Consider the following 27,952-nt stretch of genomic DNA (forward strand, 5'->3'; position numbering starts at 1 on the left):
ACCAAGAATGGCGGCGTGCACATGTAGTGGTCCATCAGAATCATTTTAAACCATTTTCAAAATGGACTCCAATTGCATGTCTTCTCTCATTCCCATCATGCATAGATAGGTAAAGTCACAGGATAGACAGTTATTTTACCCTGTCTGCACTTCCTCCTTTATTCCTAATTTCTGAAATTATTTCTCCAATTTGTTTCCTCATCCTTTTGAGTATCTCTCTAAACTTTATAACTGTATCACCAAAGTGTGATAATCTATAATGGATGGGGTAGGCCCCTCGCCTATCCTCAGGTGTTAATATTCTCAACCCCCTACTGTAAATCCCTTCCAGACTACTAGGCCCCTAATTTCTGAGACTGGTGTTGCCTTTAAGGCACATACGCTTCACTTTCCTGTGCCTGGTCTAGATCTTGTAGAACGCCTTTATTTTTGATACTCATGCTTGCGATTGGGGCACTCGCCTGACTCCTGCAGCTGGGAATTGCCTTGTTCTTTTTGTCAAACAAAAGTCTTTACTCTCAATCTGCATAGCTGTCAGGTGTCCTCATGCTATGTGTGACACCCGTATCCACTGCAGACTGTCTGCCGACAGCGTATTCATTCTCATTCTCTCTCTCTCTCTCTCTCTCTCTCTCTCGTCACTCTCTCTCTCTCTCTCTCTTTCCTTCAACTAGTTCCTTTGCTTTGTTGTACACGCCCCTCTCCCTGCTCACTGGCAGCTGGTGCACTTTGAAAGTGATGGTGCATAAGACTAAACCATCAATTTACCTGAGCAAGCGAGGGTGCTGTTGCAGAGTGTTATACAGGAGCATTCTCTTACTGTGAAAAAAAAGTTAAATGGTGCATTTTTCAGCACTATTTCTTAAACAAATTAACAAAAAGCAATCATTTTTGCCTCCTACTGCACCAGTAAGAGAGAGTATTGCTCAAGATACAGTCCCATTGGCATAGGTAGCCGGGGGGGGGGAGGGGGGGGGCGGAATATGGCTGTGACAGGAAGTACCCCTGGCAGGATTGAGGTGCAATGGCAACGCTGTGCAGTGGATGGCAGTTTCGAAATATCATGTGATGCTGCAGGTTAGCTTCGCCATGGGAAACGGCCTTTACAACGAAGCCGTTTCCCCGAAATCTTTAACCACGCATGCAGTACAACGCATGCGTGGTTACCACTAATGCCTTTACCACGCATACCTTTACTACGATGTTTGTAGTAAAGGCATATGTGGTAAAGGTAAAAAGAAAAAAAGGGGGGCTTGGGGGGGGCTCCCCCCCAAATAAAACAACTTACCATAAGTCACGTCGGCGTCAGCGTCGTTTAAGAGAAATCGGAAAAAAAATGCCGTTTTCTCTTAACGACGTATGACGTCACCACGCAATTATTCGAGGAAAAGTTTATCTGTGGTAAACGAATTCCGTTGTAACGCATGCGTGGTAAAGGCATGCGTTGCAACGGAATTCGTTGTATCATCATATATTCAAACAAATTCGACCAAAATGTATTGGTGAGCTTTACAGGAGCACCAGTTACATTACACATGGTCACATTATGTTTTTTTAGTCATGGGGTTAACTGATTTCCCAGAATCAGAAGGCGTTGAGCTGACGCCGACACTCAAACCTTGTTCAGCAGTGCCAGTGGTGGCGGGTGTAGTCGTAACATTTGTGTGTTTGTGTCTCAAGTGTGTGTGCGTGAGGGAAGGAACATCTCAGACTTCCCATAAAGGAAGTAAATTGTGATCCAATCGGATTCACAGAACTCTTTCAAGTTGGAGAATGCACTGCCTGGGATTAGCATGCCCAACAACCTAAACCTGAACATATAAATTGGAACTTCCCACTAGATTGTTGAACATCTTTGCACATGGACCCATGTCGGCCTGTCCGTCTCCTTCTAACTATAAACAATCCTGAATATTCATGCTGAAAATCTGCTGGCCTGGTCTGCTGATGACATTGTCAGCTCAGAAGCTCCCACCTAGCCCAAGAAGCTCAGAGATGAGGAACCAGCAGCATGAATCCATCTCTACCCCAAGCCAGAGACTGGGGGGCTTACCCATGAAATTACCTTTTCAAGTGAGGGTGACTAGAGGGGCGATTAATCCCAGAGTGTGCACTCCTTGTCTGCTCCAATTTATATTGTTTTCTACTTTGGCAGAACCTTGAGGTGGTGCAGTGATCAATACCTAGTTTATCTGTCAGCTAATTAGAACGAGAGGCCTGTGTGTCCTGCTAGCTAGCTGGAAGAACAGAGGTTTGAGTGGCCTTACAGAAGGCCTTAGTGTCTGCGGGCATAACATTTCTGATAACAGTGGTCCGCCCAATTCAACACCAAGGTTGGTCCACCTGAGCAGACAGTGACACCAACACTAAATCCAGGCCGCAGATTTACCTCTCTGCACGAAATTCATACATTTTCGAACACTGAAACACTGCCATTTTGCAATGCAGGTTAACAGGTAGACTGTATAATGGTTTACAGTTAATCTGCTTTGTGTCTGCATTGTTTTAGAAGTTTGAGAACAGGAGGGTAGAGAACAGTAAATAAGTAAATATTACTGAATCTTAACAAAGTAGCTTAATATTGTCAGAGGGGAGTGATCTTTCATTTTACAGCACATCGACCGTTATTTGTTTGCCAGTATTGCTTAATATTACCAACATGTCTCTAATTGCATTGTTGTTCTATTTTGCTTTTCGTTTTGAGGATTGCTTTTATGCTCCGAATTATTTGGTGCTCATGAATTGTTTTATAGTGTGCATACCCAGAGACCCTGGTTTTACTACTATGTTGCCATGCATAGCCATTTGCATATGTAGTGTATTTGTTTGTGGTTTTAAGATTTGAAATATATTGAGTTACTGTGAAAGTACCTTTGGATTATTATTTTAGTGTTACTATACCGTGCTCTACAATGTACCCTCAACTCCAGCTGGAGATACCCATCTTTATTATTAAGACATGATTGTATTGTGTTGTTCCCAAATTCACTCTACACCACCACTGGGAGGCCTACGAGGCCCACCTGGAAGCATAAGAGCCAGTCACCTTCGTAAAACAGCCACTGGATGGCTTGATATGACCCCCTGTGAAATCCATCTTCTTTGGCAGTAAGGTAGTAGAGATGAAAAATTAACAATATGGCTGACTAGGGAAGAGAGGGTGCACAGGAAGAGAGAACGCTGTAATCCATGTCATCCTCTAATCCTCCCCTAGCTTGAAATGCAAGACTTGGGTGCCACTACTGCCTTATGGCCATATCTGCTACTGAGATTCTCGGACAAGTTTTACACTGGATGAAACAAGCTTTCAAAGTTGTTCTGCGTTACAGTACATAACCTATGTGTCTTCACTATATCCAGGCCTAATTCTACATGCCTTCTGTACCTGTAACAGGCCCTCAACAATTCAGGATTGTCACAAATTGATGAGCCGTGTCTGAATGAGGAAAGAAACAGAAGGGTACTAATCCACTAATCAGCAAAACCCCACTCTACTAAAAAAACGGCACCACATCCAACTGTGTTCCCTCTATGTAGCCCCAGTGCCAAGGGTTCTGTTCAGAAGTCACGGTGTTTTTGCCAAATGCCATTATCTATGAATTCAAAGTCTTTCTGTTCTTTCAAAGTCTTGCACGACAATCTAGTATTTCCATAAAACAGTCTAGCAACTTTTGTATTGAACGTGTGACTAATTCCGTCTCAGTTATTCCTAAATTCATACATGGGGTCAAACCACCACACAACCAAGCCTTGCAGCAAAACTCGGTTTTACATGCTAAACTCGGATTGGCGCACGCATATCAATGCATTTGTAAGGATTGATAGTCCAGGTGTTGTAGTGCAGCACCTGGACTATTGGATTTACCTGAGAACTGCCATGCACCACGCTCCTTTCTCTCCTTCTTCCTCCTAGCCTAAGACCACTGTTTTGCAAATAAAGCTTTTTTTAGAGTTTAGCAGATCCTAGATTACTTCCCAATAACAATGAGATCTCATAAGACTTTGAGAGCCTGCAAATTTAGCATTAGGAACCCTACATTACCATCTCTATAAATTAGCAAGTTATCTATTTACGTAGAAAGAAGATCATTAGCGGGCACAACTTGAACTAGATCTCTTCCTGGAGTGACATAACTACTGCAGTTGAAATTCTGAGAAAACTCAATGAGAGCTTTAGGTGCATGGACCACAGACACTGAAAGACCTGTGTGATGGACAGTCCTGGCAATCACAGACAATGCATTGAACAGTTCACATGTGTGCTTGGAAGGAGTATTGCCTGCAATGTAGCTCACACTACATGGCCAGTTTTAAAGTTGCTCACACTACATGTCCAGTTTTCAACCTCCAAATAGACTTAAATACCCAGATCAGGGTTGCTTGACCACTGCACAGCCATTACCCAAGAAACTCACTCTTTATCAGATATGGTGCATTCCATGGCTAAATCTTGGTTGCTTCACCCCACACGCCCTGCCTGGACTTGACCACCAAATAGGCAATCATTCCTTGGTCATGGTTGCTCAACAACTACCAGCCCATCGAACCCAAGAATGCCATCTAGGCAGACCTGAAAAAATATTCCTCAGACTGCTCTGACAACACCGCCAGAAACCCAGTCCTGGGCACCACAAGTATATATTTCCAGCCAGGAGCACTCCATGCCTGCTCCAAATTATGAGTGCCTATTAATTTGCTGAACCATGCACAGTGGCCTCTCTTGGATGCTCTCAAGGATGAATAGGTGATGAGGACACATTCAGGCCACCGCGTCACACCCTATTATCCATCCCCAAACCGTTTGCCTCAGAACACCAAAACAACAAATAAAAAGATTGCATGTCATCACAGATGAATTAGGAAGATACTCCATGGTTGGAAAAGTTTAGCCTATCTTAGGCCCTAACTGTTCTTCTCCCTCTAGGCCATAGTTTTTAACTAAAGTTGCCCCAAACTTCCATGGGTGTAAAATAGAGTTGATATTGAGAAATCAATGTTTCTAATGAGGCTACTGAACATATCTTAGTAATAACACCTCTAATACCTTTTTTTGTCCCCCATGACAATATCTTTCCTAGTGGAGAAACTGATTTCCCATTCTTTCACAGCAAAATGGTCACAATCTACAAACACTTCGACCCCCAACTACCCATTGCCAGCATCCACAGCCTCCACAAATTCACCGACCCCCACTCAAAACCTAGGATTACAACCTGGGACCAACTCATCACCCAGATTACCTCCACCATCATGGGCTCCGTCCACTCAGGAGCACTGAGGGACCCTTGCCCCCACCACAGGTTTAACCTGGGGAACAGCACCATCAGCATAAAACTCACCACCATCTTCAACTCCTTCATCTCTTCTACCACCGTCCTAAAGGAATGGAACCATTCGGGAGTTAAACTACTTCTCAAAAATCCATCCACAGACCTGGAAGAGCTCAGGAACTACCGGCCCATCTCTCTGCTCCCTTTTCTTGCCAAAGTTCTGGAAAAAGCTATCAATCCCCAACTCACCAACCACCTAGAAAACAGCAACATAATGGACCCATCCCAATCTGAATAGTGTGCAAATCACAGCACAGAAACCACCTTAATCACAGCCCCGGATTACGTCAGAGCTCCTTTGAACAAGGAGAAGCCGCAGTCCTGATCCTCCTTGACCTTTCGGCTGCCTTCAACACCGTATTCCACTACACCCTCCTAAAAAGATTCCACCAGATGGGGATCCAAGGAGAAGTCCTCAAATAGATCTCATCCTTCCTCACCAGAAGAACACAGAGCGTCTGCCCTACACCTCGGCCTAAAGGACATCATCTGCGGCGTCCCCAAAGGGTCCTTACTAAACTCTACCCTGTTCAACACCTATATGGCCCCTCTGGGCATATGGTATCAACATCATATCATACGCGGATGACACTCAGCTAGCTCATCCTCTCCCTATCCAAAAACCCAGCTAACACTAAGGCCAACTTCCACCTGACCAGTGTCGCCAGCTGGATGCAAAACAACCGACTCAACCTCAACTCTGACAGAACGGAGGTACTCGTCTTTGGGAGCAACACATCCATGTGGGATGACTCTTAGTGGCCAGTACAGCTGGGAACTTCACGTACACTCACAGAACATGCCAGGATCCTAGGTATCACACTAGACAGCAAACTAAGCTTTGAAAAAAAAAGAGCAGTATCATGAGCCTGCTTTCTCACTTTCTGCATGCTCTGGAAAATCTTCAAGTGGCTCCCCACTGACACCAGATGCACCGTCACCCAAGCCCTCCTCACCAACTGCCTTGACTACGGAAACACATTCTATGTGGGTGTCACCTCACAGCTGCTAAACAGACTTCAAACCATTCAGAACTAAGCTGCAAGGCTCGTCCTCAACCTCCTAAGGCAGACCAACATCATCACTCACCTCAGAGCACGTCGCTGGCTCTTCATCCACAAAAGGTGCCCATTCAAGATGCTAACCCACGCCTACAGGGCTCTGCACAACCAAGGACCAGCCTACATCAACCACATGTTGAACTTCCACCAACCCCTCAGACAACTGCGCTCTGCCTCCCTCTCCCTAGCCCACACTACCCGCCTCTGCCAAAGCAGAAGTGGTGGCCTCTCCTGCTCCTATCTGGCCACCTAGGCTTGGAAAGGCCTCCCACTCCGGAACTCACCTCCCTGCAGGAATTTAGAAATGGTCTGAAGACCTGACTGTTCGACTAATATACACCCAGCAGCAGCAACCACCAGTGCCTGGATACCATCACGGGTGATAATAGCAGTGGTTTACAAATCCAGATTGATTGATTAACCACCATTAAAGATGGTGGCGCTCCCTCCACAAACTGACCCAAAGACTCACTTATTCCTTTCATTGACAGGAATAACTTTGTATGGGTTTCCATGGTAGGACACTGTCTCCATGATTTATGTAAAGACACAAAAATCTCCAAGTTTGTGGATGTTTGCCTGCTCTTGCAGTTTGCCACAACAGGAACACTCATAACAACAACCTAAACTTGCCAATTTGGCCATGCCACTATATTGGCGGCATCCACTTTAGGAATGTAAAATTCAACCAATCCTGAGACTTGGAAATTAGATCCTGGATTTCATGTCTCTAAGGTCCATTCTTTAAATAAATAAGCTCTTACTAGGTGCACAAATACTTTACAAAATGAGGGCCTAAAATGGAAGCCAAAATCCTGGTGTTGGGATGGAAAAGGCCCTTGCATGGTGATGGAGTTGTTCCCCTGCACGGAGTGCCCCAGATACAGTGATATTTGGATCCTTGGTAATGATTTATGCTCATTAGCGAACATGGATCCCCCATGTGTGCAGTGACCTAAGCCTGTCTCACAGACTGCGGTCTGCTTAGAATGGGAGGGCCACCCAAAGCATTACCCTCAGGATGTGTAAGGCTACTGCCTTAACCTACCAGCCCATCGGGCTCAAGAATGCTATCTACGCCTATAAAAATCCCTCAGACTGCATTGACAACACCTACAGAAACCCAGGCCAAAGCACCACAAGTATATATTTCCATCCATGCTTGCTGCAATTTATGAGTGCCCATAAATTTGCTGATCCATGAACAGTAGCCTTGCTCGGAGCTGGAGTTAAGTAGCGCGAGCATGGTGGTGGCAGCATACTATGGGGCATATTAGCTAGGAAGTGGCGGAGAGAGGTGTTAACCTTCTCGGCTTAACGCCTCTCTCCGCCACTTCGGAAACGCAAGCCTGCACCATATTATCAAGGATATGGTGCAGCCTCGCGTTTCCCCCTGCAATGGCACTGAGTTTTACAACTTAGCACCAATGCAGGCACCCTTGCACCAGAGTGTATATAGGTCCTGATGAGAAACGCAGTGGGGACTGCGTTCGGAACATGTCGACCAAATAGGGAGTAGAAATTTTACGCCCCACTTAATTTCCCCTTTTAAGGTTTCCAGCTAGGGAACTGAATGCAGTCTATTTTTTCCACTAGCCAGGACATTTTTAATTCTCCTTTTATCCTGCACAACCCTCACTTTCCCTATCACTCTCACAATATTCACCAAAACTCATAGTCTTTTCACAAATAAAGTGCTCCCGCGTAGTCGTAGGTCGTAGCACACCCTGCCCCGTAGAGGGACGGGAAGACCCCTATGATGAAGCATGTCACTATGGGACTCATTGTGTGTGAGGGGTATTTTAAAAACACAGTGCTTCTCTCTAACATCTCCAGAGACAAGCCCTTTTCACTCATCACAAAAGAATTAAAAAATTGAAAAAATAAGATTCATAGGATAAAATCCCATTGTTTATACGAAGGTTGATAGGAGGTAGATTCTATTCTTTAGGAACCTCTATCCTCCCCCTTCTGTTTTGTTTCGGTACTAGGAGGAGTGCCACGTTACAGGGGATGATGGTTCTGAGGAGCTGCTGTCCTGTACTAATGAGTACTCACTGGCTGCTGACCTGGCCTAGCACTGCCTGCCTGCTCTCCTGCCCTAGCGCCTCGTGAGCGCTACACCTGGGCCCTGACTGCTCCCTAGTGCCTGGAAGAGAAGAGCGCTTGATCTGACTGTTAAGGAGCACCTTTGACTGCACCTAGAAGGAGGTGAGGAGCGCAACCTGTTGTCCCTGAGTCTGCCGGTGGAACCTAGCGCCTCGTGAGCGCTATATTTGGTGGGCGCTATACTTCAGTTGACTGCCTCCTGCCCTAGCGCCTTGGAAGCACCATACTTAAAGTGCCAGTGAAGAGGAACTGAGGCCTACAGCACTGTATTGAGAGAACTGTGCCCCCTATACTGTGCTATTAAAGCGCTGGGATCCCCTAAGCGCTGTGTGGTAAAAAAGGAACTGTCTTATTGTGAAGCGCTGCGGGAGCCTACCCTGCGTTATTGCCGCCATTGCGGGTGCCCACCCCGCGTTTGTGCAGCCTCTCTCCATTACCAATATAGCGGGTGCCTACCCGCTTCATGCATAATTGATGAGCGGGTGCCCACCCCGCATAATAGTGGCACTTTGCGCATATCAAAACTAGGCAGGAACCTACCCCGCACTTCACCACCATTGGAACTGCTCAAGATCACCGCCGCTGCCCGGGTACCTGAGAGTAAACGCTCTGCCTGAAGAAGCGCTGTGTAACCCCCGATCACCGCCGCGGACCAGGAGATGTGAGGGAAGCTGCGCGGGCCTCACAGCGCTGGGAAACGAAGAGGAGCCACTGAGGATCCCCGCGGCGGCCCCCGGAGCCTGGGAGGGTCTCGCTGCGGTAAAGGAAAGGCCGCAGTAGGCCCAGGAGCGTTCCTCGAGGCCGACGTCATCGGCCGCGTCTGGTGGCAGGCGCGGCCCCATTTGTTCCTGCGGCCGCGCCCACCGGAAGCCGCCACCTCATTGGCTCGCGTGCCCGGCCCCTTTGGAAGCTGCGGAGGCTGCCGCGCCCCCGCGAGAGCCACGCACGGATTGGCTGCTGAGCCTGAAGGCAGCCAGATGACCCGGAGACGCCCATACATCGCCGAGAGGAGCTCCAGGAGAGCGAGAGCCCCCGATCTGCTCCAGACCCGGATGAGGAGTGGTAGCCCGGACGACAGCGAGGAAGGCCACCAGGAAGGGGCTGCTGCTGGCAGGGCTCCCATGTTGGAAAGTAAAGCCCCGCGCCTGCCGTCCAGCCTGCAGCAGAGAGAAGAAGAGTCCCGGGGTCCACCCTTGGTTGGCGGGTGTGTCAGGGCACAGGGTCGGTGCCCACCCCCGGGGCCAGTGTTTGTTGTGGGGGCTCAAGGGGAACTGCACTGAGTGGGGCCTTGGTCCTGTGAGAGCCTCTGAAGAGGGACCCCTCCATGTTCTCCATGCTGACCTGGGTTACTGTACACAGCTGGCCCGTCTGACAGTGGCAGCTGCCCCCTGCTTGTGGCCGGCGTGAGTTTAGAGACCCCATTGAGGCTGCACAGTGGCGCCAGAGCCCCAGCGTTATTGTAAAATTGGGGTGGCTTAGGAGCTGACGTCTGGAGCCTGCCCTGAGGGCCTGATGGGCTGGGGCTGGACCTGCTCTAAGTTGGGGTATTGAGTCTGACACTGGCCAATCGTGTTTTATGCCCCAGGGTCTATACAAACAGGTAGATGCCCCTACACTGAAGATTGTTGTGCACAATAGGCCCCTAGGCTCACATGTGTAGGCCCAGGGGGATTTAGATTCGGGGTTAGTGCCCCACATGAATAGGGTTGACATTTCATGCGCAGATGTTCAATGCCCCATGTTAAATGTGTTGATGTAGGTGGGAGAGATGCCTATGTTCCCAGGTGGGCAGTGCTGAAGTTTCTATGCCCAGTTGTATGCACACTGTGTTTCTACCTCATGAGTTCTGCCTCATGTGGCATCGAGGATGGTGATTTAGACCATTGCTAATGCGCTGACGTGCATACTAATGTGAGCTATGCCTGAAGCCATGCCTAAGGTGAAAGTCATGCTATGAGGGTTTACTGCAGATGTTCCTGCCTAATGTGTTATGTCACTGTGATTCACGCTTCAGGTTCCTACCTTATGCCGAATGCTAATGCTTTATGTCTTTATTGCAGCATTGAGACTGATGGACTTACCTTTCTCATTTATTCTTTATCCTAGCGTAATGGTTCTGGCAGTGAGCCGATTGGCCCTGCCCTGTAAATAATCTCCTTTGTATATATTGCCCTGGCGCCACTTGGCGCAGTCTAGAGACTACTGTGGTTACCTATGTGGTTACTCTTGTATGTTTTATACAATACAAAAGTTATTCTTTTCATCTAATCTGGTGTGGTCTCTTTTTGTGGTGTGCCTTGTGTGTCGCCTGTGTGTACTGCGTGGATGCTCTGCATATGTCCTCTGGAATTTGGCCCGCCCGCTCTGCACCATACTACCCCATTTCTAACAATGTGGCATGAGCGCACTAGTATGTACGTGTGCCTTGGAAGAGGTACAGTACAGCGGAGCCTGTGAGCATCAAAATGTGTGTGTGTGCCGTCGAGTGTGTGTGCTTGTGAAAAAGCACAATACACGGAAGTCACTGGGTTCCACTTTGGCAGAACCAGGGCTTGCTGAAGATGCAGGGAGAGGTGGATGTTTACTCCCAACAGAATTGTGAATTGTTGCATTTCTAGGCACTGGGTAGGACACACACCAGAGGAAAGAAGAGCCAGGCTCTTCAGTGCACTTCAATAGGAGCTCTTTGATTCTGAAAGGAGGTTGCTGTCAAAGAGCTCTGGGCACATCTAAAGAAGGAGATGGGGCTAATAGGAGAAACAAAAGAAGTAGGGTTGAGTCCTTTGGTACCCTTTTGAAGCACATATCATAAAGGCTGACCTCTAGGTGTGAACCGCTATTCACTCCCTTGGCCTGTTTTGGGGGCAAGATTTGAGACTGCCCTGCTGTGAAAGACTGCTCTCTGGAGGAAGAGCACAACAAAGGAGTGAGCACTCCAAAGTGTGCAACTGCCAGAACATTAACTACAAGTGTGTCTGGAAATGAGTAATAAAAAGAGGAGTTTGAGATTTCCAAATTGTCAAACTGAAAGTGTACATCAGCTTGGAGAAGCTCAGCACAAGTCCTGCCTGTTGTGCCCAGGCTTGGGGATTAAGGGTCTACTACTCTCCCATGCTGGGTGAGGGGACATCACCCAGGAGAATCAAAAAGAGTCACCTGGACCCTGTAGCACCAGCTTCTATCTCACCCAGGACTGTGAGGTGAAGGAGATCATTTCGAGGGAGTCTGGTTCGTTGGGACTGCCACACTGATCGGGCTTTTGTATCACTTTGTTCGCCCTAACTGTGGCAGGGTATGCTCGGACGTGAGTCCCTTGCTCACTTGGCCACTGGATTCAAGATAGCCTGGCTGATGAGGATTATGAATCCGAAACCGGTCCCAGGATGCTTGTTTCCGGTCCATGGAAGACATGGCTTGGCAGTTCGGGCTGGACTGTTCCCATGAGGCACAGGGTCAGACTGATTTGCATATAGCCATGTCTGAAATGGGGTGGCTGAGTGGGCTAAAGAATGGTGATGGATTAAACCCAGATCAGTTGACTGGGGGTGAGTGTTTGATTTGCTCAAATGCTCCGTCCATCATCCCCTTTTGTATCGCTTTGTTCGCCCTAAGTGTGGCAGGGTATGCTCAGACGTGAGTCCCTTGCTCACTTGGCCACTGGATTCAAGATAGCCTGGCTGATGAGGATTATGAATCCGAAACCGGTCCCTGGATGCTTGTTTCCGGTCCATGGAAGACATGGCTTGGCAGTTCGGGCTGGACTGTTCCCATGAGGCACAGGGTCAGACTTCTTTGCATATAGCCATGTCTGAAATGGGGTGGCTGAGTGGGCTAAAGAATGGTGATGGATTAAACCCAGATCAGTTGACTGGGGGTGAGCGTTTGATTTGCTCAAACGCTCCGTCCATCATCCCCTTTTGTATCGCTTTGTTCGCCCTAAGTGTGGCAGGGTATGCTCAGACGTGAGTCCCTTGCTCACTTGGCCACTGGATTCAAGATAGCCTGGCTGATGAGGATTATGAATCCGAAACCGGTCCCAGGATGCTTGTTTCCGGTCCATGGAAGACATGGCTTGGCAGATCGGGCTGGACTGTTCCCATGAGGCACAGGGTCAGACTGATTTGCATATAGCCGTGTCTGAAATGGGGTGGCTGAGTGGGCTAAAGAATGGTGATGGATTAAACCCAGATCAGTTGACTGGGGGTGAGTGTTTGATTTGCTCAAACGCTCCGTCCATCATCCCCTTTTGTATCGCTTTGTTCGCCCTAAGTGTGGCAGGGTATGCTCACATGTGAGTCCCTTGCTCACTTGGCCACTGGATTCAAGATAGCCTGGCTGATGAGGATTATGAATCCGAAACCAGTCCCAGGATGCTTGTTTTCGGTCCATGGAAGACATGGCTTGGCAGTTCGGGCTGGACTGTTCCCATGAGGCACAGGGTCAGATGGATTTGCATATAGCCATGTCTGAAATGGGGTGGCTGAGTGGGCTAAAGAATGGTGATGGATTAAACCCAGATCAGTTGACTGGGGGTGAGTGTTTGATTTGCTCAAATGCTCCGCCCATCATCCCCTTTTGTATCGCTTTGTGCGCCCTAAGTGTGGCAGGGTATGCTCAGACGTGAGTCCCTTGCTCACTTGGCCACTGGATTCAAGATAGCCTGGCTGATGAGGATTATGAATCCGAAACCGGTCCCAGGATGCTTGTTTCCGGTCCATGTAAGACATGGCTTGGCAGTTCGGGCTGGACTGTTCCCATGAGGCACAGGGTCAGACTGATTTGCATATAGCCATGTCTGAAATGGGGTGGCTGAGTGGGCTAAAGAATGGTGATGGATTAAACCCAGATCAGTTGACTGGGGGTGAGTGTTTGATTTGCTCAAACGCTCCGTCCATCATCCCCTTTTGTATCGCTTTGTTCGCCCTAAGTGTGGCAGGGTATGCTCAGACGTGAGTCCCTTGCTCACTTGGCCACTGGATTCAAGATAGCCTGGCTGATGAGGATTATGAATCCGAAACCGGTCCCAGGATGCTTGTTTCCGGTCCATGGAAGACATGGCTTGGCAGTTCGGGCTGGACTGTTCCCATGAGGCACAGGGTCAGACTTATTTGCATATAGCCATGTCTGAAATGGGGTGGCTGAGTGGGCTAAAGAATGGTGATGGATTAAACCCAGATCAGTTGACTGGGGGTGAGTGTTTGATTTGCTCAAACGCTCCGTCCATCATCCCCTTTTGTATCGCTTTGTTCGCCCTAAGTGTGGCAGGGTATGCTCAGACGTGAGTCCCTTGCTCACTTGGCCACTGGATTCAAGATAGCCTGGCTGATGAGGATTATGAATCCGAAACCGGTCCCAGGATGCTTGTTTCCGGTCCATGGAAGACATGGCTTGGCAGATCGGGCTGGACTGTTCCCATGAGGCACAGGGTCAGACTGATTTGCATATAGCCGTGTCTGAAATGGGGTGGCTGAGTGGGCTAAAGAATGGTGATGGATTAAACCCAGATCAGTTGACTGGGGGAGAGTGTTTGATTTGCTCAAACGCTCCGTCCATCATCCCCTTTTGTATCGCTTTGTTCGCCCTAAGTGTGGCAGGGTATGCTCAGACGTGAGTCCCTTGCTCACTTGGCCACTGGATTCAAGATAGCCTGGCTGATGAGGATTATGAATCCGAAACCGGTCCCAGGATTCTTGTTTCCGGTCCATGGAAGACATGACTTGGCAGTTCGGGCTGGACTGTTCCCATGAAGCACAGGGTCAGACTGATTTGCATATAGCCATGTCTGAAATGGGGTGGCTGAGTGGGCTAAAGAATGGTGATGGATTAAACCCAGATCAGTTGACTGGGGGTGAGTGTTTGATTTGCTCAAACGCTCCGCCCATCATCCCCTTTTGTATCGCTTTGTTCGCCCTAAGTGTGGCAGGGTATGCTCAGACGTGAGTCCCTTGCTCACTTGGCCACTGGATTCAAGATAGCCTGGCTGATGAGGATTATGAATCCGAAACCGGTCCCAGGATGCTTGTTTCCGGTCCATGGAAGACATGGCTTGGCAGATCGGGCTGGACTGTTCCCATGAGGCACAGGGTCAGACTGATTTGCATATAGCCGTGTCTGAAATGGGGTGGCTGAGTGGGCTAAAGAATGGTGATGGATTAAACCCAGATCAGTTGACTGGGGGTGAGTGTTTGATTTGCTCAAACGCTCCGTCCATCATCCCCTTTTGTATCGCTTTGTTCGCCCTAAGTGTGGCAGGGTATGCTCAGACGTGAGTCCCTTGCTCACTTGGCCACTGGATTCAAGATAGCCTGGCTGATGAGGATTATGAATCCGAAACCGGTCCCAGGATTCTTGTTTCCGGTCCATGGAAGACATGACTTGGCAGTTCGGGCTGGACTGTTCCCATGAAGCACAGGGTCAGACTGATTTGCATATAGCCATGTCTGAAATGGGGTGGCTGAGTGGGCTAAAGAATGGTGATGGATTAAACCCAGATCAGTTGACTGGGGGTGAGTGTTTGATTTGCTCAAACGCTCCGCCCATCATCCCCTTTTGTATCGCTTTGTTCGCCCTAAGTGTGGCAGGGTATGCTCAGACGTGAGTCCCTTGCTCACTTGGCCACTGGATTCAAGATAGCCTGGCTGATGAGGAATATGAATCCGAAACCGGTCCCAGGATGCTTGTTTCCGGTCCATGGAAGACATGGCTTGGCAGTGCGGGCTGGACTGTTCCCATGAGGCACAGGGTCAGACTGATTTGCATAAAGCCATGTCTGAAATGGGGTGGCTGAGTGGGCTAAAGAATGGTGATGGATGAAACCCAGATCAGTTGACTGGGGGTGAGTGTTTGATTTGCTCAAACGCTCCGTCCATCATCCCCTTTTGTATCGCTTTGTTCGCCCTAAGTGTGGCAGGGTATGCTCAGACGTGAGTCCCTTGCTCACTTGGCCACTGGATTCAAGATAGCCTGGCTGATGAGGATTATGAATCCGAAACCGGTCCCAGGATGATTGTTTCCGGTCCATGGAAGACATGGCTTGGCAGTTCGGGCTGGACTGTTCCCATGAGGAACAGGGTCAGACTGATTTGCATATAGCCATGTCTGAAATGGGGTGGTTGAGTGGGCTAAAGAATGGTGATGGATTAAACCCAGATCAGTTGACTGGGGGTGAGTGTTTGATTTGCTCAAACGCTCCGTCCATCATCCCCTTTTGTATCGCTTTGTTCGCCCTAAGTGTGGCAGGGTATGCTCAGACGTGAGTCCCTTGCTCACTTGGCCACTGGATTCAAGATAGCCTGGCTGATGAGGATTATGAATCCGAAACCGGTCCCAGGATGCTTGTTTCCGGTCCATGGAAGACATGGCTTGGCAGTTCGGGCTGGACTGTTCCCATGAGGCACAGGGTCAGACTGATTTGCATATAGCCATGTCTGAAATGGGGTGACTGAGTGGGCTAAAGAATGGTGATGGATTAAACCCAGATCAGTTGACTGGGGGTGAGTGTTTGATTTGCTCAAACGCTCCGTCCATCATCCCCTTTTGTATCGCTTTGTTCGCCCTAAGTGTGGCAGGGTATGCTCAGACGTGAGTCCCTTGCTCACTTGGCCACTGGATTCAAGATAGCCTGGCTGATGAGGATTATGAATCCGAAACCGGTCCCAGGATGCTTGTTTCCGGTACATGGAAGACATGGCTTGGCAGTTTGGGCTGGACTGTTCCCATGAGGCACAGGGTCAGACTGATTTGCATATAGCCATGTCTGAAATGAGGTGGCTGAGTGGGCTAAAGAATGGTGATGGATTAAACCCAGATCAGTTGACTGGGGGTGAGTGTTTGATTTGCTCAAACGCTCCGTCCATCATCCCCTTTTGTATCGCTTTGTTCGCCCTAAGTGTGGCAGGGTATGCTCAGACGTGAGTCCCTTGCTCACTTGGCCACTGGATTCAAGATAGCCTGGCTGATGAGGATTATGAATCCGAAACCGGTCCCAGGATGCTTGTTTCCGGTACATGGAAGACATGGCTTGGCAGTTTGGGCTGGACTGTTCCCATGAGGCACAGGGTCAGACTGATTTGCATATAGCCATGTCTGAAATGAGGTGGCTGAGTGGGCTAAAGAATGGTGATGGATTAAACCCAGATCAGTTGACTGGGGGTGAGTGTTTGATTTGCTCAAACGCTCCGTCCATCATCCCCTTTTGTATCACACTGATCGGGCTGCCAGCCCATGTGCCAAAATCTGTGACCCCCTTACGAAGTGGGAGCCACGTTGAAGAGTAAGGGTTATTGCCCTGTATATTCTGCTGTGAGTCTACCTGTATGTAAGGCATTAGAGGTCATGTGGGAGGAAGAGGGCTGTCACCCTGTCCTCACAGGTAGCTGAGAAGACACTAAGGGCCGTGACCCATGGAGAGTAAGAGCAGCAACTTCAACTTCCCCGTCCCGGAGCATCTAGACCCCAGGAACAACTTACCTCATTTGGAGGTATGCCGAGAATGATGGCCACCTGTACTGCAGCTTCCTGCTATCTAGGCACAACAGGGCTGTTAAGGGGCGTCTGGGGACTCTGAACCGCCAGTCTGGGAGAGTGGGTAAGATTGACCAATGGGCCGCCAGGCTTTGGGGAGCTTGCTCTCCATTGATGCTCTCCAGCATGGGGACTTGGGGAGCATATTAAAAAGCTCTCATAGAACTTCTGAGATTTTAATGCCTTAGCAGACTTAGCTTGGATGTTGTCAAATGTGAATGGGGAATAGCCATCAGCCATAAACAGGAGAGCAGGACCGAAACGCTGACCTGGTTAACGCTAGTGGACTTGCCTCAAGAAGACTGTGCATTTTGTTTGTAGTGTGGTCTATTGTAATTTTTGTTAGTAGATATATACGCCTTTTTACATAAAAACAAGTATTGACTGGACAATAATTTAATTGGGATGAGCTGGAAGTATTTCTTATTTGTGGGCCTGTGCGTGCCCTACACCTACCTCCTCCCTGAGAAGCCTTGAAAAAGAGTGAAGGGGTACATGGTACAGTTGCTCAGAGTCCTTAGTAGGCTGGACCCCAGGCCTTCAGGGGTGAAAGGTCTTAACCACAATGGTTGGGCCCAGGAATTCCTACTTGCCCAGTGGCCCTCTGAAATGGGTTCTGACACCTGGATTAGAATGCATGAAAAGCCTATATACCACAACCAATTGACCTGACTATCATGCCAGAAATCAAACACCATTTGGTATACAGATTCTTCATTAGCATAGTATATGTTTCATTACAATTAGGAATTAAATATAACTAGTGTGATTTTATTTCAAATTTTGCTTCGATAAACTGTGTTATTTAATGACATGAGTCTAAAAGATGTCTTCTGAGGTTTGATTGACACCAGGTAATCTTGTGTCATTGGCTTCCTAAGGATGGGATTTGATTTACCCATCTGCTCTTATCTTCAAGCATCTGAAACCAGTAACGAGAAACCTATGGAGCAGTTTTACACCGGAAATGTGTCTGTTAGTTGATAGCTGGACTAATATCACAGATGTGAAGGAGTATGCACCAAACACATTAACGCAGGAGTATATGACGCTTCTCTTGTTTTATTGCAGAAGAACTTTTGAAGGAGACCCCTTTCCCGTTCAATACCACAAAAGTCATGGAGCCATTTTCCTTCAAGAGCTGGATAGATAGTCATCGAAAAGAATTACTTCAAAAGAAGTCCTTAAATATATTTGAAAACAAGTATGAAACTGAGGTATGAATGTATTTGTTTTATTTTCTAAGCCTATCAAATGCAGTAGCGGTCGGTGGTGGGAGTAGCTGCCAGGTGGCGACGTGGGGAGGGGGAGGGGCAGGGTGGGGGGTAGTAATCTATGGATTACGGCGGATTACAGGTAAGTAAACATATAAATAAATAAAACGAATTTTGTTGCGCGCACTATATCCCCAAAATGCGATGCAGTGCACGCAACGAAATGTGTTTTATTTATTTATATGTTTACTTACCTGTAATCCTCCGTAATCCATAGATTACTACCCCCCACCCTGCCCCTCCCCACGTCACTGCCCGGCAGCTACTCCCACCACCGACCGCTACTGATCAAATGGATGCTTCATAAGTACATACACTGTGAACACATCCCCATTTCTGGGTTTTACCCAAAGACTGTGGGTCGGATAGAAGGTCTGCCCCATCGAGATCAAGTGAACCACGCTTTATTCGATTTCTTTTTAGATAAACATAAAAGCACACAATATCACACTTCATCACAATAAAAAACAGAATTTTACGAAATCATATATAAAATCCGTTCAGGTAGTTTAAATTGTCTACTTGATTTCATACTCGTTATTAAGGAAACGTTTTAGAAGTTCACATTAAAATAGTTTTTCTACACTTAAGTACACGTTTTAAAAACATTGATAAAATCCGTACAAAATATTCATTTTCTAAAAATTGTAGGGCTATAAATGCAGGGCGGCATTGCCTGAGGTCTATTTTGATTTCATGCCTCGTTACAGTACGGTTTGGGGCAGAGCACCTGTCTGTATAGTTGGGGTCTACGGCATGTTTTGGTTTGAAGCATGGTTATTATAATAGTGTTTGAGCCTGGTTTGAGCAGTGAGTAACAAACATGGTGCAGGTAAATACTTAGCACTCACTTTAAACACTTTTAGTGCTTGCATAGTATTGTGCATTGCTATTTTAAAACGTATGCATTTCTAATCACCAATAACATCAAACCTGCATCACATTACTTGTCGCCCAAAGAAAACAACACACAAACACTCCACTTGAAATGCAAAAACTTGTACGAGAACAAATGTGGAACAATTACAAAACAAAAACATAGCAAATAGGACCACAATATGTAAAAAGAGTACTCTTCCAAAGAAGAATCCTAATCAGCTTCATAGGCATCACAGGCCTGTTGATGCTTGCTCCATCTCTTCTCTACGTCTTCTTCTGATGCTAGTGACCAGGACCTGGCAGAGATTGTCTAAAGAATTTGTAACCTGCTATGTAGCAGAAAACACGTTGCTGAAATGCAGGGTTGTGTGATGGAACCATGCATGCAATTACCACGCATGCTGGTTCCACGCTGTCTAAACCATGCAAGTCTTAACCACGCATATGCCTTTACAACAAAATATGCATTGTTAAGGCATGTATGGCAAAGACGTAGGCGTGGTTAAGACTTATCAGAAGAGGGTAACCCCCTACCTCTGCCACCAACCCTGAGCCCAAAAACACCCTCAGGGCAGAATTCTACCCTTATCCCTGCCCCCTGCCCCCGGCCCTGAGTCTTGAAATGGCCCCTAAGCCCCTGCCCTGAGACCTAAAACGACCCCTTCCCTCCTGAAAACCAACCTCTTCCTCCCCGAACACTAAAAAAATTCCCTGCCCCCAGCCCTAAAAAGTACCTTTATCCCTGCCCCTCCTGAACCCTAAAACGACCCCGAAAACCCTGCCCTGAGACCTAAAATTACCCCCCTCCCTCTTGAAAATCAACCCCCTCCCCTCCGTACCCTAAAAGCTACCCCGCCCGAGCCCTAATAACTACCCCAACCCCCTGAGCCCCAAAAACTTCCTGACCCCTGAAGCCCTAAAAACTACCTGACCACCCACCCCTGAGCCCTAAAAATGACCCCAACCCCCTGAGCCCTTAAAACTTCCCCAACCCCCACAGCCCTGATAAAAACACTGTCCCCATCCCTGAACAACACCCCAACCCTCCAAACCCCAGCCCCGGTCCCACTTCCCTCACCACGTCCTTTCCCGATCCTTCGTCTTCCTGGGCCCACCCATTCCAGCAGCTAGATCTTGCACTGCCTTAACCACGCATATGCGTGGTTAAGGCAAGTGTGGTTGTGTTTGCATTGTTCAGACATGCATGGCTGAGCCCGCATTGTTTCGACCGTATCCCGATATGTAGTGATCTCTGATGCTTAGCAGATCTTCGTAAGGCAGTAGGGTTCATGCATCAGAAAGTTGTGCCAGGAGTTAGCTCTGTAGAAAGTGTAACTTCATATGGGTGAAAGCCACCATGGTGCTTCTCCCTTCCTAGAGGGACTCAATCTCGTTTATAAACATGGAAAGCAGCAAGGGCACAAGCCTACATTTGCAAGTGTTCTGGGTATATTTACATGTTCGTCCATTGTTGACACTATCTGTTAGTTATGTATCTAGGCAAATAGTGACCTGGATGCATTTTTCCGTTACCTCATCATGTTTTGCATCATCTTCCTGTTTCCTTACTCAAGCCATGTCTATGGAAACTTTCACTGGCTTGCACATTAGAGGAGTTAAAAGTATGGATCCTCTTCTGCTCTTTAATGGTCCCAAACTCAATGAAAAACAAAGCCACAATATTCTCTTGACACTGTGCACATAAATTGGTTTGCTATGATGATCTGTTAGAATCCTAATTGGTAAATCAGGACCCATATATGTGGATGTATGTAAGAGAGAGCTCAATATAATGGAAACCTTACTACAAACTGCATTTTGTAGTAGATAAAGTAATACTCCAATAGTACTACTCACATAATACATACATAATACAATTCACAACTCTTCAGCGGAAGTCCTCAGCTCCTGCCTCTCCTGGCTTTTCTGTACAGATATCTTGGCCTGGGGGGAGTCAAGGACCACAAATGGCCAACCACTAGTGCTGTAATACACTCCCATAGAAAACAATGTGGATGTATCTATAAGAGAGATTAATATAATGGAAACCTCACTACAAAGGGCTCGATTCACAAACTGCATTTTGTAGTAAATAAAGTAATACTCCAATAGTACCACTCACATAATACATACATAATACAGTTCACAACACTTCAGCAGAAGTCCTCAGCCCCTGCCTCTCCTGTCTTTTCTGTACAGATATCTTGGCAACAGTGGCAGAGATTAATGCACACATAAGCGCACAATTTAGTTATATTTATAAATATGTGTGTATTTATCTTTGTGAATAATGCCCATAGTAGCAAAAAAGGCGAGGGGGTGGTTGTGATAGGAGAGTAAAAGGACAGTGGGAGTTGGTAGACTGGAGGAAGTTGTACAGTGGTATTTTAATTCTTTGTTAGCATGGAGGTTGCTTGATGACAATAGGTTGCTGGGCATTCATATTATAGCAAATAATTCCAGATTGAATCTATTTGAAATGAGATGCTCTATGTTTTAGGCGGTGGTATATGGACCAGGAATAAGCGATGGAGTCAACACGGAAGTGGACATATGGATATGGCAGTTGGTATGTAATATTTCAAAATGTGCAACAAAAACAATGGAGTGATTTGCATGTTTCTGCTGGTAAGCCAGCAGCACCAACAAAAGTTCCCTTGAAACATATTTCCATATCTGTGTGCTGAAGGTGGCTGGTTTCTGGACACATCACCTAAATGGAGTTACTAGTAGTATCTTTATTATGCGTGGCGACTCGTCAGTTGTAAAAAAACAACTAGTAAAATACCTTTGTGAATAGCAAACAATTGTAAACTTACACAAAGTTGTAAGTTTATCTTTGTGAATCAGGCCCAAAATGTGCCTCTATACTACAGTAACAAATTGACCACGAAGATGGCCTATTCGTGTACACATTAGCTCAAACCAGACCCATGCACAAAGTAGTCCTGTGTATGTATAGTTATAGAGCAAGAGTATGGAAACACATCACAATGTTATTCTGTTTTCCTAAGTAGCATGTTTCTGTGTAAAGAAAGGCAGAACTTCAAATTATGTTTTCTGAAATTTAATAAAAAAGTAAGCTTCAGTAAGATCACCTGGACCAGCAATCAATAAAGATCCAGTCTACCATTTACAAAAGGGTTTCAGGATACACATCATCAACATGTAATAATCAGTAATAAATGGTATGGCACAATAATTATTCTGTAATAATTTTGTGGGACATACGTATTTCACTCTATTGCTATAAAGATTCAGTGCTGAATTTAAGAAAAAACCTCTTACATTGACATCCTTTTCAAGGGGAGATTTATGAATTTTGGAAATGCAATTACATTTCCATTAGAGATCTTGGAAAGCTGCATCACTCACTGGTTTGCAGATGAAGTGAAAGGTATGTAAGTGACAGTCCAATTTGCTCTTGCCCTAATGGTGAATTGTTTGCAAAGTACAACTCTGCATTAGAGAAAGGCAGCCTGGTGTGGAAATGCACATTTATTTCATAACTTTTTTTGGGCAGTGGGTAAAACATTTTTGGTGGAGTAACCCCCCCCCATGCCCTACCAGGTATGGGTGTGTTCCCTGCCACATTCCCATCATGAAAGTGGATCTATTCTACGCAGGCCCTTTGCTGGAGAAGATCTCATAGCATTTCCTTGGTGGCAAAGGGATGTAAAGGATTGATATTTTTGGTGCATTCATAAATTCCCAAGGCAAACCACACCTTGAACCATACACTCTCAACACCTGGCATGTGGTTTACTCCTGCATAATTGTATGCAGTCTTAGCATACAATTATGCAGTAGTGAAATCATATGTATCCTTTTGTAGATATCAGTAGCATTAATGGGTACCTTTATGTCCGTAACCATATGTTTACTGACGAAAATAGCTTGGCGATTCGGGCTCACAATGTACATATAATCTGATGGATGTCTGTGATTACTGCACTATTGACTATGCCCTTGCTAGCCTCCCTCACCAGTCAGGCTGACATTCTAAATTTAGCTTTACCTGCTTCCTGTGGTCTCACCATTGTGCCTCTATGAAATAAAAGACGGGTGCTGCTGTAAGATTTCTTCCTCCCCAGCTCCCACTGTAAACATAACCCTGCTCAGTAGCGTGGGGAGGTAAGAATCTTGGGGGATATTATCAAGGACAGGCGATACATTATCGCCGCTTTTATCGGCAGGAAACTGCCGATAAAGCTGCGATAATGGCCTTGATAATATGCTCTATGAATTCCAATCGAAGCCCATGCTAGATGTGTTCACATCTAACATGGGCTTCGATTGGAATTCATAGAGCATATTATCAAGGCCATTATCGCCGCTTTATCGGCAGTTTCCTGCCGATAAAAGCGGCGATAATATATCGCATGTCCTTGATAATATGCCCCTCCTCCTTTTGCATGAAGAGTTCATTGCCCCCAGTGGCGAGGTCTGTGCTATATATATGGTACTTCATGTTGAATAAGCCATCATTTACAAGAAAAAATGATGATTCTTGGTTGCACTAGCCACTTTTAAGACCTTAATGCACTACATGGACATGATGAATAACCTATTAATGTAAAAATTACATTATTAGTCGGGGACTGGTCATATATTCATAAAATACTTTTTTATTACTTGAAGTGGACTGTCATCATGTGGTTATGAATTTGTATTGTTTTACATCTTTGACCGTCTCATTTCTGACGCTTGAACATGCACTTTATAATTGTATTCAATGAGGGAATTGAATGCGAATCCAATGTACTTTACAATTATGAGGAACAGTATATGAACTAGATCACTGTGAACTATTTTGTGTTTACATATTATGTAATGTTCTTCATACACTGTTTCCATAAACTAAATGAAAAAATGGATACAATTCAACAACAAAACGCGGGTGGAAATTGCCATTATCCACTCTTGAGGAGTTACAGTCTAGCTGCGAGTAGCAGTAAAAATTGTAGATGGACTTAGCACTTGAGCTCTTTATATTGACTTTCTAGACGGTGGGACTCTATGGTCTAGTAGAAGGCTGTGAAGCCGAAATGCTTAGGCCGTCCTATTTTTGATGCATTGTGGTGTGTGCTAAAATGAAATAAAAAAAACCCTATTATTTTTACTCTGTGGTGGTGCCGCGTTCTATCATTGAAGATCAACGTGGTGTGTGTCCAATATTTATGTATATAACCAAGGTGCTCGGGCACAGAAACGCCTGGGCGTTTACTAGCTGCATGATTAAATGAATGACACGCTTTAAGATATTCGGGCTCGAGTGGATTTTTGTACAGAAAGTACGGAGAAATCTTTGCGAGTGTCTATGGAGAGTCGCGACCTCATCTTGAGCCCGCCGCCATAAAGAGGCTAGGAGATCCGCGACTAGTGTTGGTGTATATATATATATATATATATATATATATATATATATTACCTACTGGCGGTCGCCAGTAGGTATATATAGTTAGGATTTTTTCCCTATGGGATTTTTGAAAATTCTATGTCTAATAACTTTGGCGTTTGTGGACGGAATTGGCTGAAATTTTCTGGAAAATGGAACATTTTGTTTCTGAGCAGCCCTTGGAAATTTGGGGGGGTTTCGTCAAGGGGGGGCCGAGAAAAAAGGGGGGTCCCAAAATGTGTTTTTAACATTGAGTTTTCCATAGGGCGGTTGGCCTCACTTTTAGCCCGAACGGCTGAATGGATTTGCATGAAACTTGGCAAAATTGTAGGGACTGGTAGCCCGATGTGCCTTTTCTAGGTCTCAATATATGTGCTCCAGTGGATTTTGAGAAATTAACATTTAAAAAAAGATGTATATCTGTAAGCGCGCTCCGGGCAGCGCTCCGGTCCGCGGACCTTAAGCGTACCGGAACTTCGCGTAGCTAAGCTGATTGGCTCTCCGGTGTCTGTCAACATTCTAAACAGTCCGGAGCGGCCGCCATCTTGTCTCTCGGTAGGATTGAGAGACAAGAGGAGGCCAAAACAAAGGCGAAAATGACCATAAGGGGGCATACTAGATCCTCCCTGACCCCCTAGGTTTAATGTGGAGGTTTTAAAAGGGCCCCGCGGGGCAAAAAAAACAAAAACATTTTTTTGTTTTTTTTGCGTGGGGAGCGCCCGGTCCGCGAACCGGGAAGCGTTCTGGGCAGCGTACTGCAATGAAAAATGAATGATAGACTTTTCAAATGCTGTATGTTAATTGATTGTTGTTTTTGTTGATTATTTTTTATTTTCTTTATTTTTTAAGCATTTTTTTTTATTGTGATTGTGTTTCATAATTTATTAAACTTTCTAACATTTCATTGTCAGAAATTTCATAATTATCATGGAATATACATTGTAGTCTCTGAGGGTGTAAAATGTCCTCATTTGCAAGGAGGTTATCTACTGCTTGTACACATTACAGTAGTTCATTGTCCCAAGTTTCATCGAAAAATTCAATGTCAATTTGATCAATTGTATCAATCAATTCTTGGCTGCTCTCTTGCAGGTGCATTTCAAAAGAAACTTGGTTTTCGCCTTCCATTTTGCCTGAAATTTGGATTAAAAAAATATATATTAGTAGAGATAGGGCAATGTTGGGAATAATTTTAGATAGGCATTTTTTATCAGTGAATTTATCTTTGGGCAGTGTATAGTATCAGAGTGGAAGTAGGAATATAAAAAAGTGTATGTGATTTAACGTAAGTAAATTCATAATTATACAAGAGAAGCCTAACTCCATCCATAACTATAACAGAGAAGTCTCTCTAAATCTATAACTACTACAGAGGGATAGTATATATCTATCAGAAAAAGTTTACCATATTAACTTATAGTGCACAATATACTTCAGTTTTAAAAATAAAAACTTACCTTTAGAAAGAAGTTGAAGGAATTAGTGAAAATACTATTGAAATGTACAGCAAGAAGTAGTAGTCAAAATGGCTGTGTTTTCTTCTCTTCCTTTATATATATTCAGGTATATAACCAATGAAATGTCAGGTAAAAAAAGTAGAAAATGAAAGTAACATTTTCATTGGTTGTCAATTCCAACACTTCAGATGTGTTTTGTGAAGTAATTTACCTCAGGGTATTTAGAGAGGTCTACAGGCTAAATGACTAAATGGAATTCCAATCAAATTTGTGAAAATGGTAGGGATTGGTATGTAGTATGAGCTAATCTATATTTGGTGAAATTGTCTCCAGTGGCTTTTCTGTGAACTACTTTCCCACCTTTTTTGATGGTGCGCTTCCCAGAGAGCGACCCGGTACGCGAACCGTTGAGCGCCCCAGTTCGCGAACCTTAAGCGTTCCGGGAGTCCACCATTTTGTGTTTCGGTCGAATTAAGATACAAGATGGAGGGCAAATAATGTTCAGAATGGGTAGAAGGGGGCACGGTAGAGTTATCTTGACCCCCTAGGTTTTCTGAGGGTGGCTGAGGAGGCTTATATGTGCGAAAAAAAAACATTTAAAAAAAAAATTCGCGAGGTTAGCTCCCGGTTCGCGTACCGGGTAGCGCCCCAGGGAGCGTACTTTGTTGGAAATTAGTGAAAAATGTTAGAGTAAAATAATAATTGTGAGTGATCAGATGTAGGGTAGCTCTGAGAAGAGCTTTTGGGTTTATGGTACATTTAGGTACTTATAAGTAGGTACCAATGCACATTCTTAAATTCAGAGTGAAAACTCTGTTGCCCTCATCTGAGAAGTGAACTCCATCTCCTCTGTAGATATCTTGCATGTAGTAACGCAAGTTATTGTTGTACAACATTCCATGGTCTCTCATGTAAGCTGAAACAGATTTGTTTACATGCTTCCTCGACTTCTCAATTTGTGGACAAAATTGGTTTGACCACCTCCATTTCTGTCTTTGGCATATATTTGAATATACCAAGGCAGTCTGAGGAAAAAGTGCCATTAATTGCTCAAAGGTGTCCTTTAAAAGCATTTCCAGACCTACACCAGTCAAAGTGCCCAAGTCATTACCTCCACAGTGCACAATTAACAGGTCAGGTTTGGGCAAATGCATAAAGGTTTTCACCAATGGTATCAATTGGTGACATTTTAATCCTCTGTGGCCAAACCACTTAATTTCCACATCTTGTAAATTGAGGTTAGGTAATTTCCTGTTTTCAACGTACCTTTGAGCCCAGTGAATATAACTATGTCCAACAATCCAGACAGAAAACATGGTGAGAGAAGGTTCTCCTGCAGTCAGATGAAGTGTGGCAATGAAATGGCAGTTGAAAAAATGAGAGTTTAAAATGAAAAAAACTGTGGAGTTTCTGTGTTCATGAAGCAGTAACAGTGATTGGTGGATTTTGATTGCTGAAAACAGAAAGTTAGGGTGCACGGATGTGTTCTTTGAAAGGTCAATAAAAAATCATTAAATGAAAGAATGCACTGGATATGCAGGTGCACTGAGAGTTCAGAGTTCAATTGCGACAAAGTTGTGTGAACTTGCAAACACCAGAAGTCTTCCAAGAGGTGGTTGCCATGCAGAAAAGGCAGAAAGGGCAGAGGGGGGAAGGGTTTTCATTTGAAAAAAAGTGAGGGAAGAGTTTTGATTGGGTGACATGAGAGATATGTGTGAAGAATTACAGCATTTCTGTGCTTTTGATAGCTGCAGACTCTGGAGTGCATACCTTTTGCTCTGCTGAAGACAAATTGGTGTGTTTCTGAACCTGTTTTCAAACTCAAAGTATTTGCTAAGGTGAGAAAATATTTCTTTAATTTAGATAGAGAATAGTGTGCTTTTAGGAGAAAATTATGAATTATGTGGCGCAAATTGCTTGT

The 27,952-nt window shown here is 45.6% G+C and overlaps 1 protein-coding gene across 1 annotated transcript in view; it reads left to right on the forward strand.

Annotated features, from left to right (window-relative positions):
• The window catches only part of HAAO (3-hydroxyanthranilate 3,4-dioxygenase), a 955,259-nt gene that overhangs the window by 786,959 nt on the left and 140,348 nt on the right, over window positions 1–27,952 (forward strand). Inside the window, exons 7-8 of the mRNA XM_078649691.1 lie at window positions 18,095–18,240; window positions 21,677–21,745. Of these exons, the coding sequence (XP_078505817.1) occupies window positions 18,095–18,240; window positions 21,677–21,745 (215 nt within the window). The remainder of the gene's footprint in view (window positions 1–18,094; window positions 18,241–21,676; window positions 21,746–27,952) is intronic.

The sequence above is a fragment of the Lissotriton helveticus genome, chromosome 6 (genome assembly GCF_964261635.1).
Source record: "Lissotriton helveticus chromosome 6, aLisHel1.1, whole genome shotgun sequence".
Taxonomy (NCBI): Eukaryota; Metazoa; Chordata; class Amphibia; order Caudata; family Salamandridae; genus Lissotriton; species Lissotriton helveticus.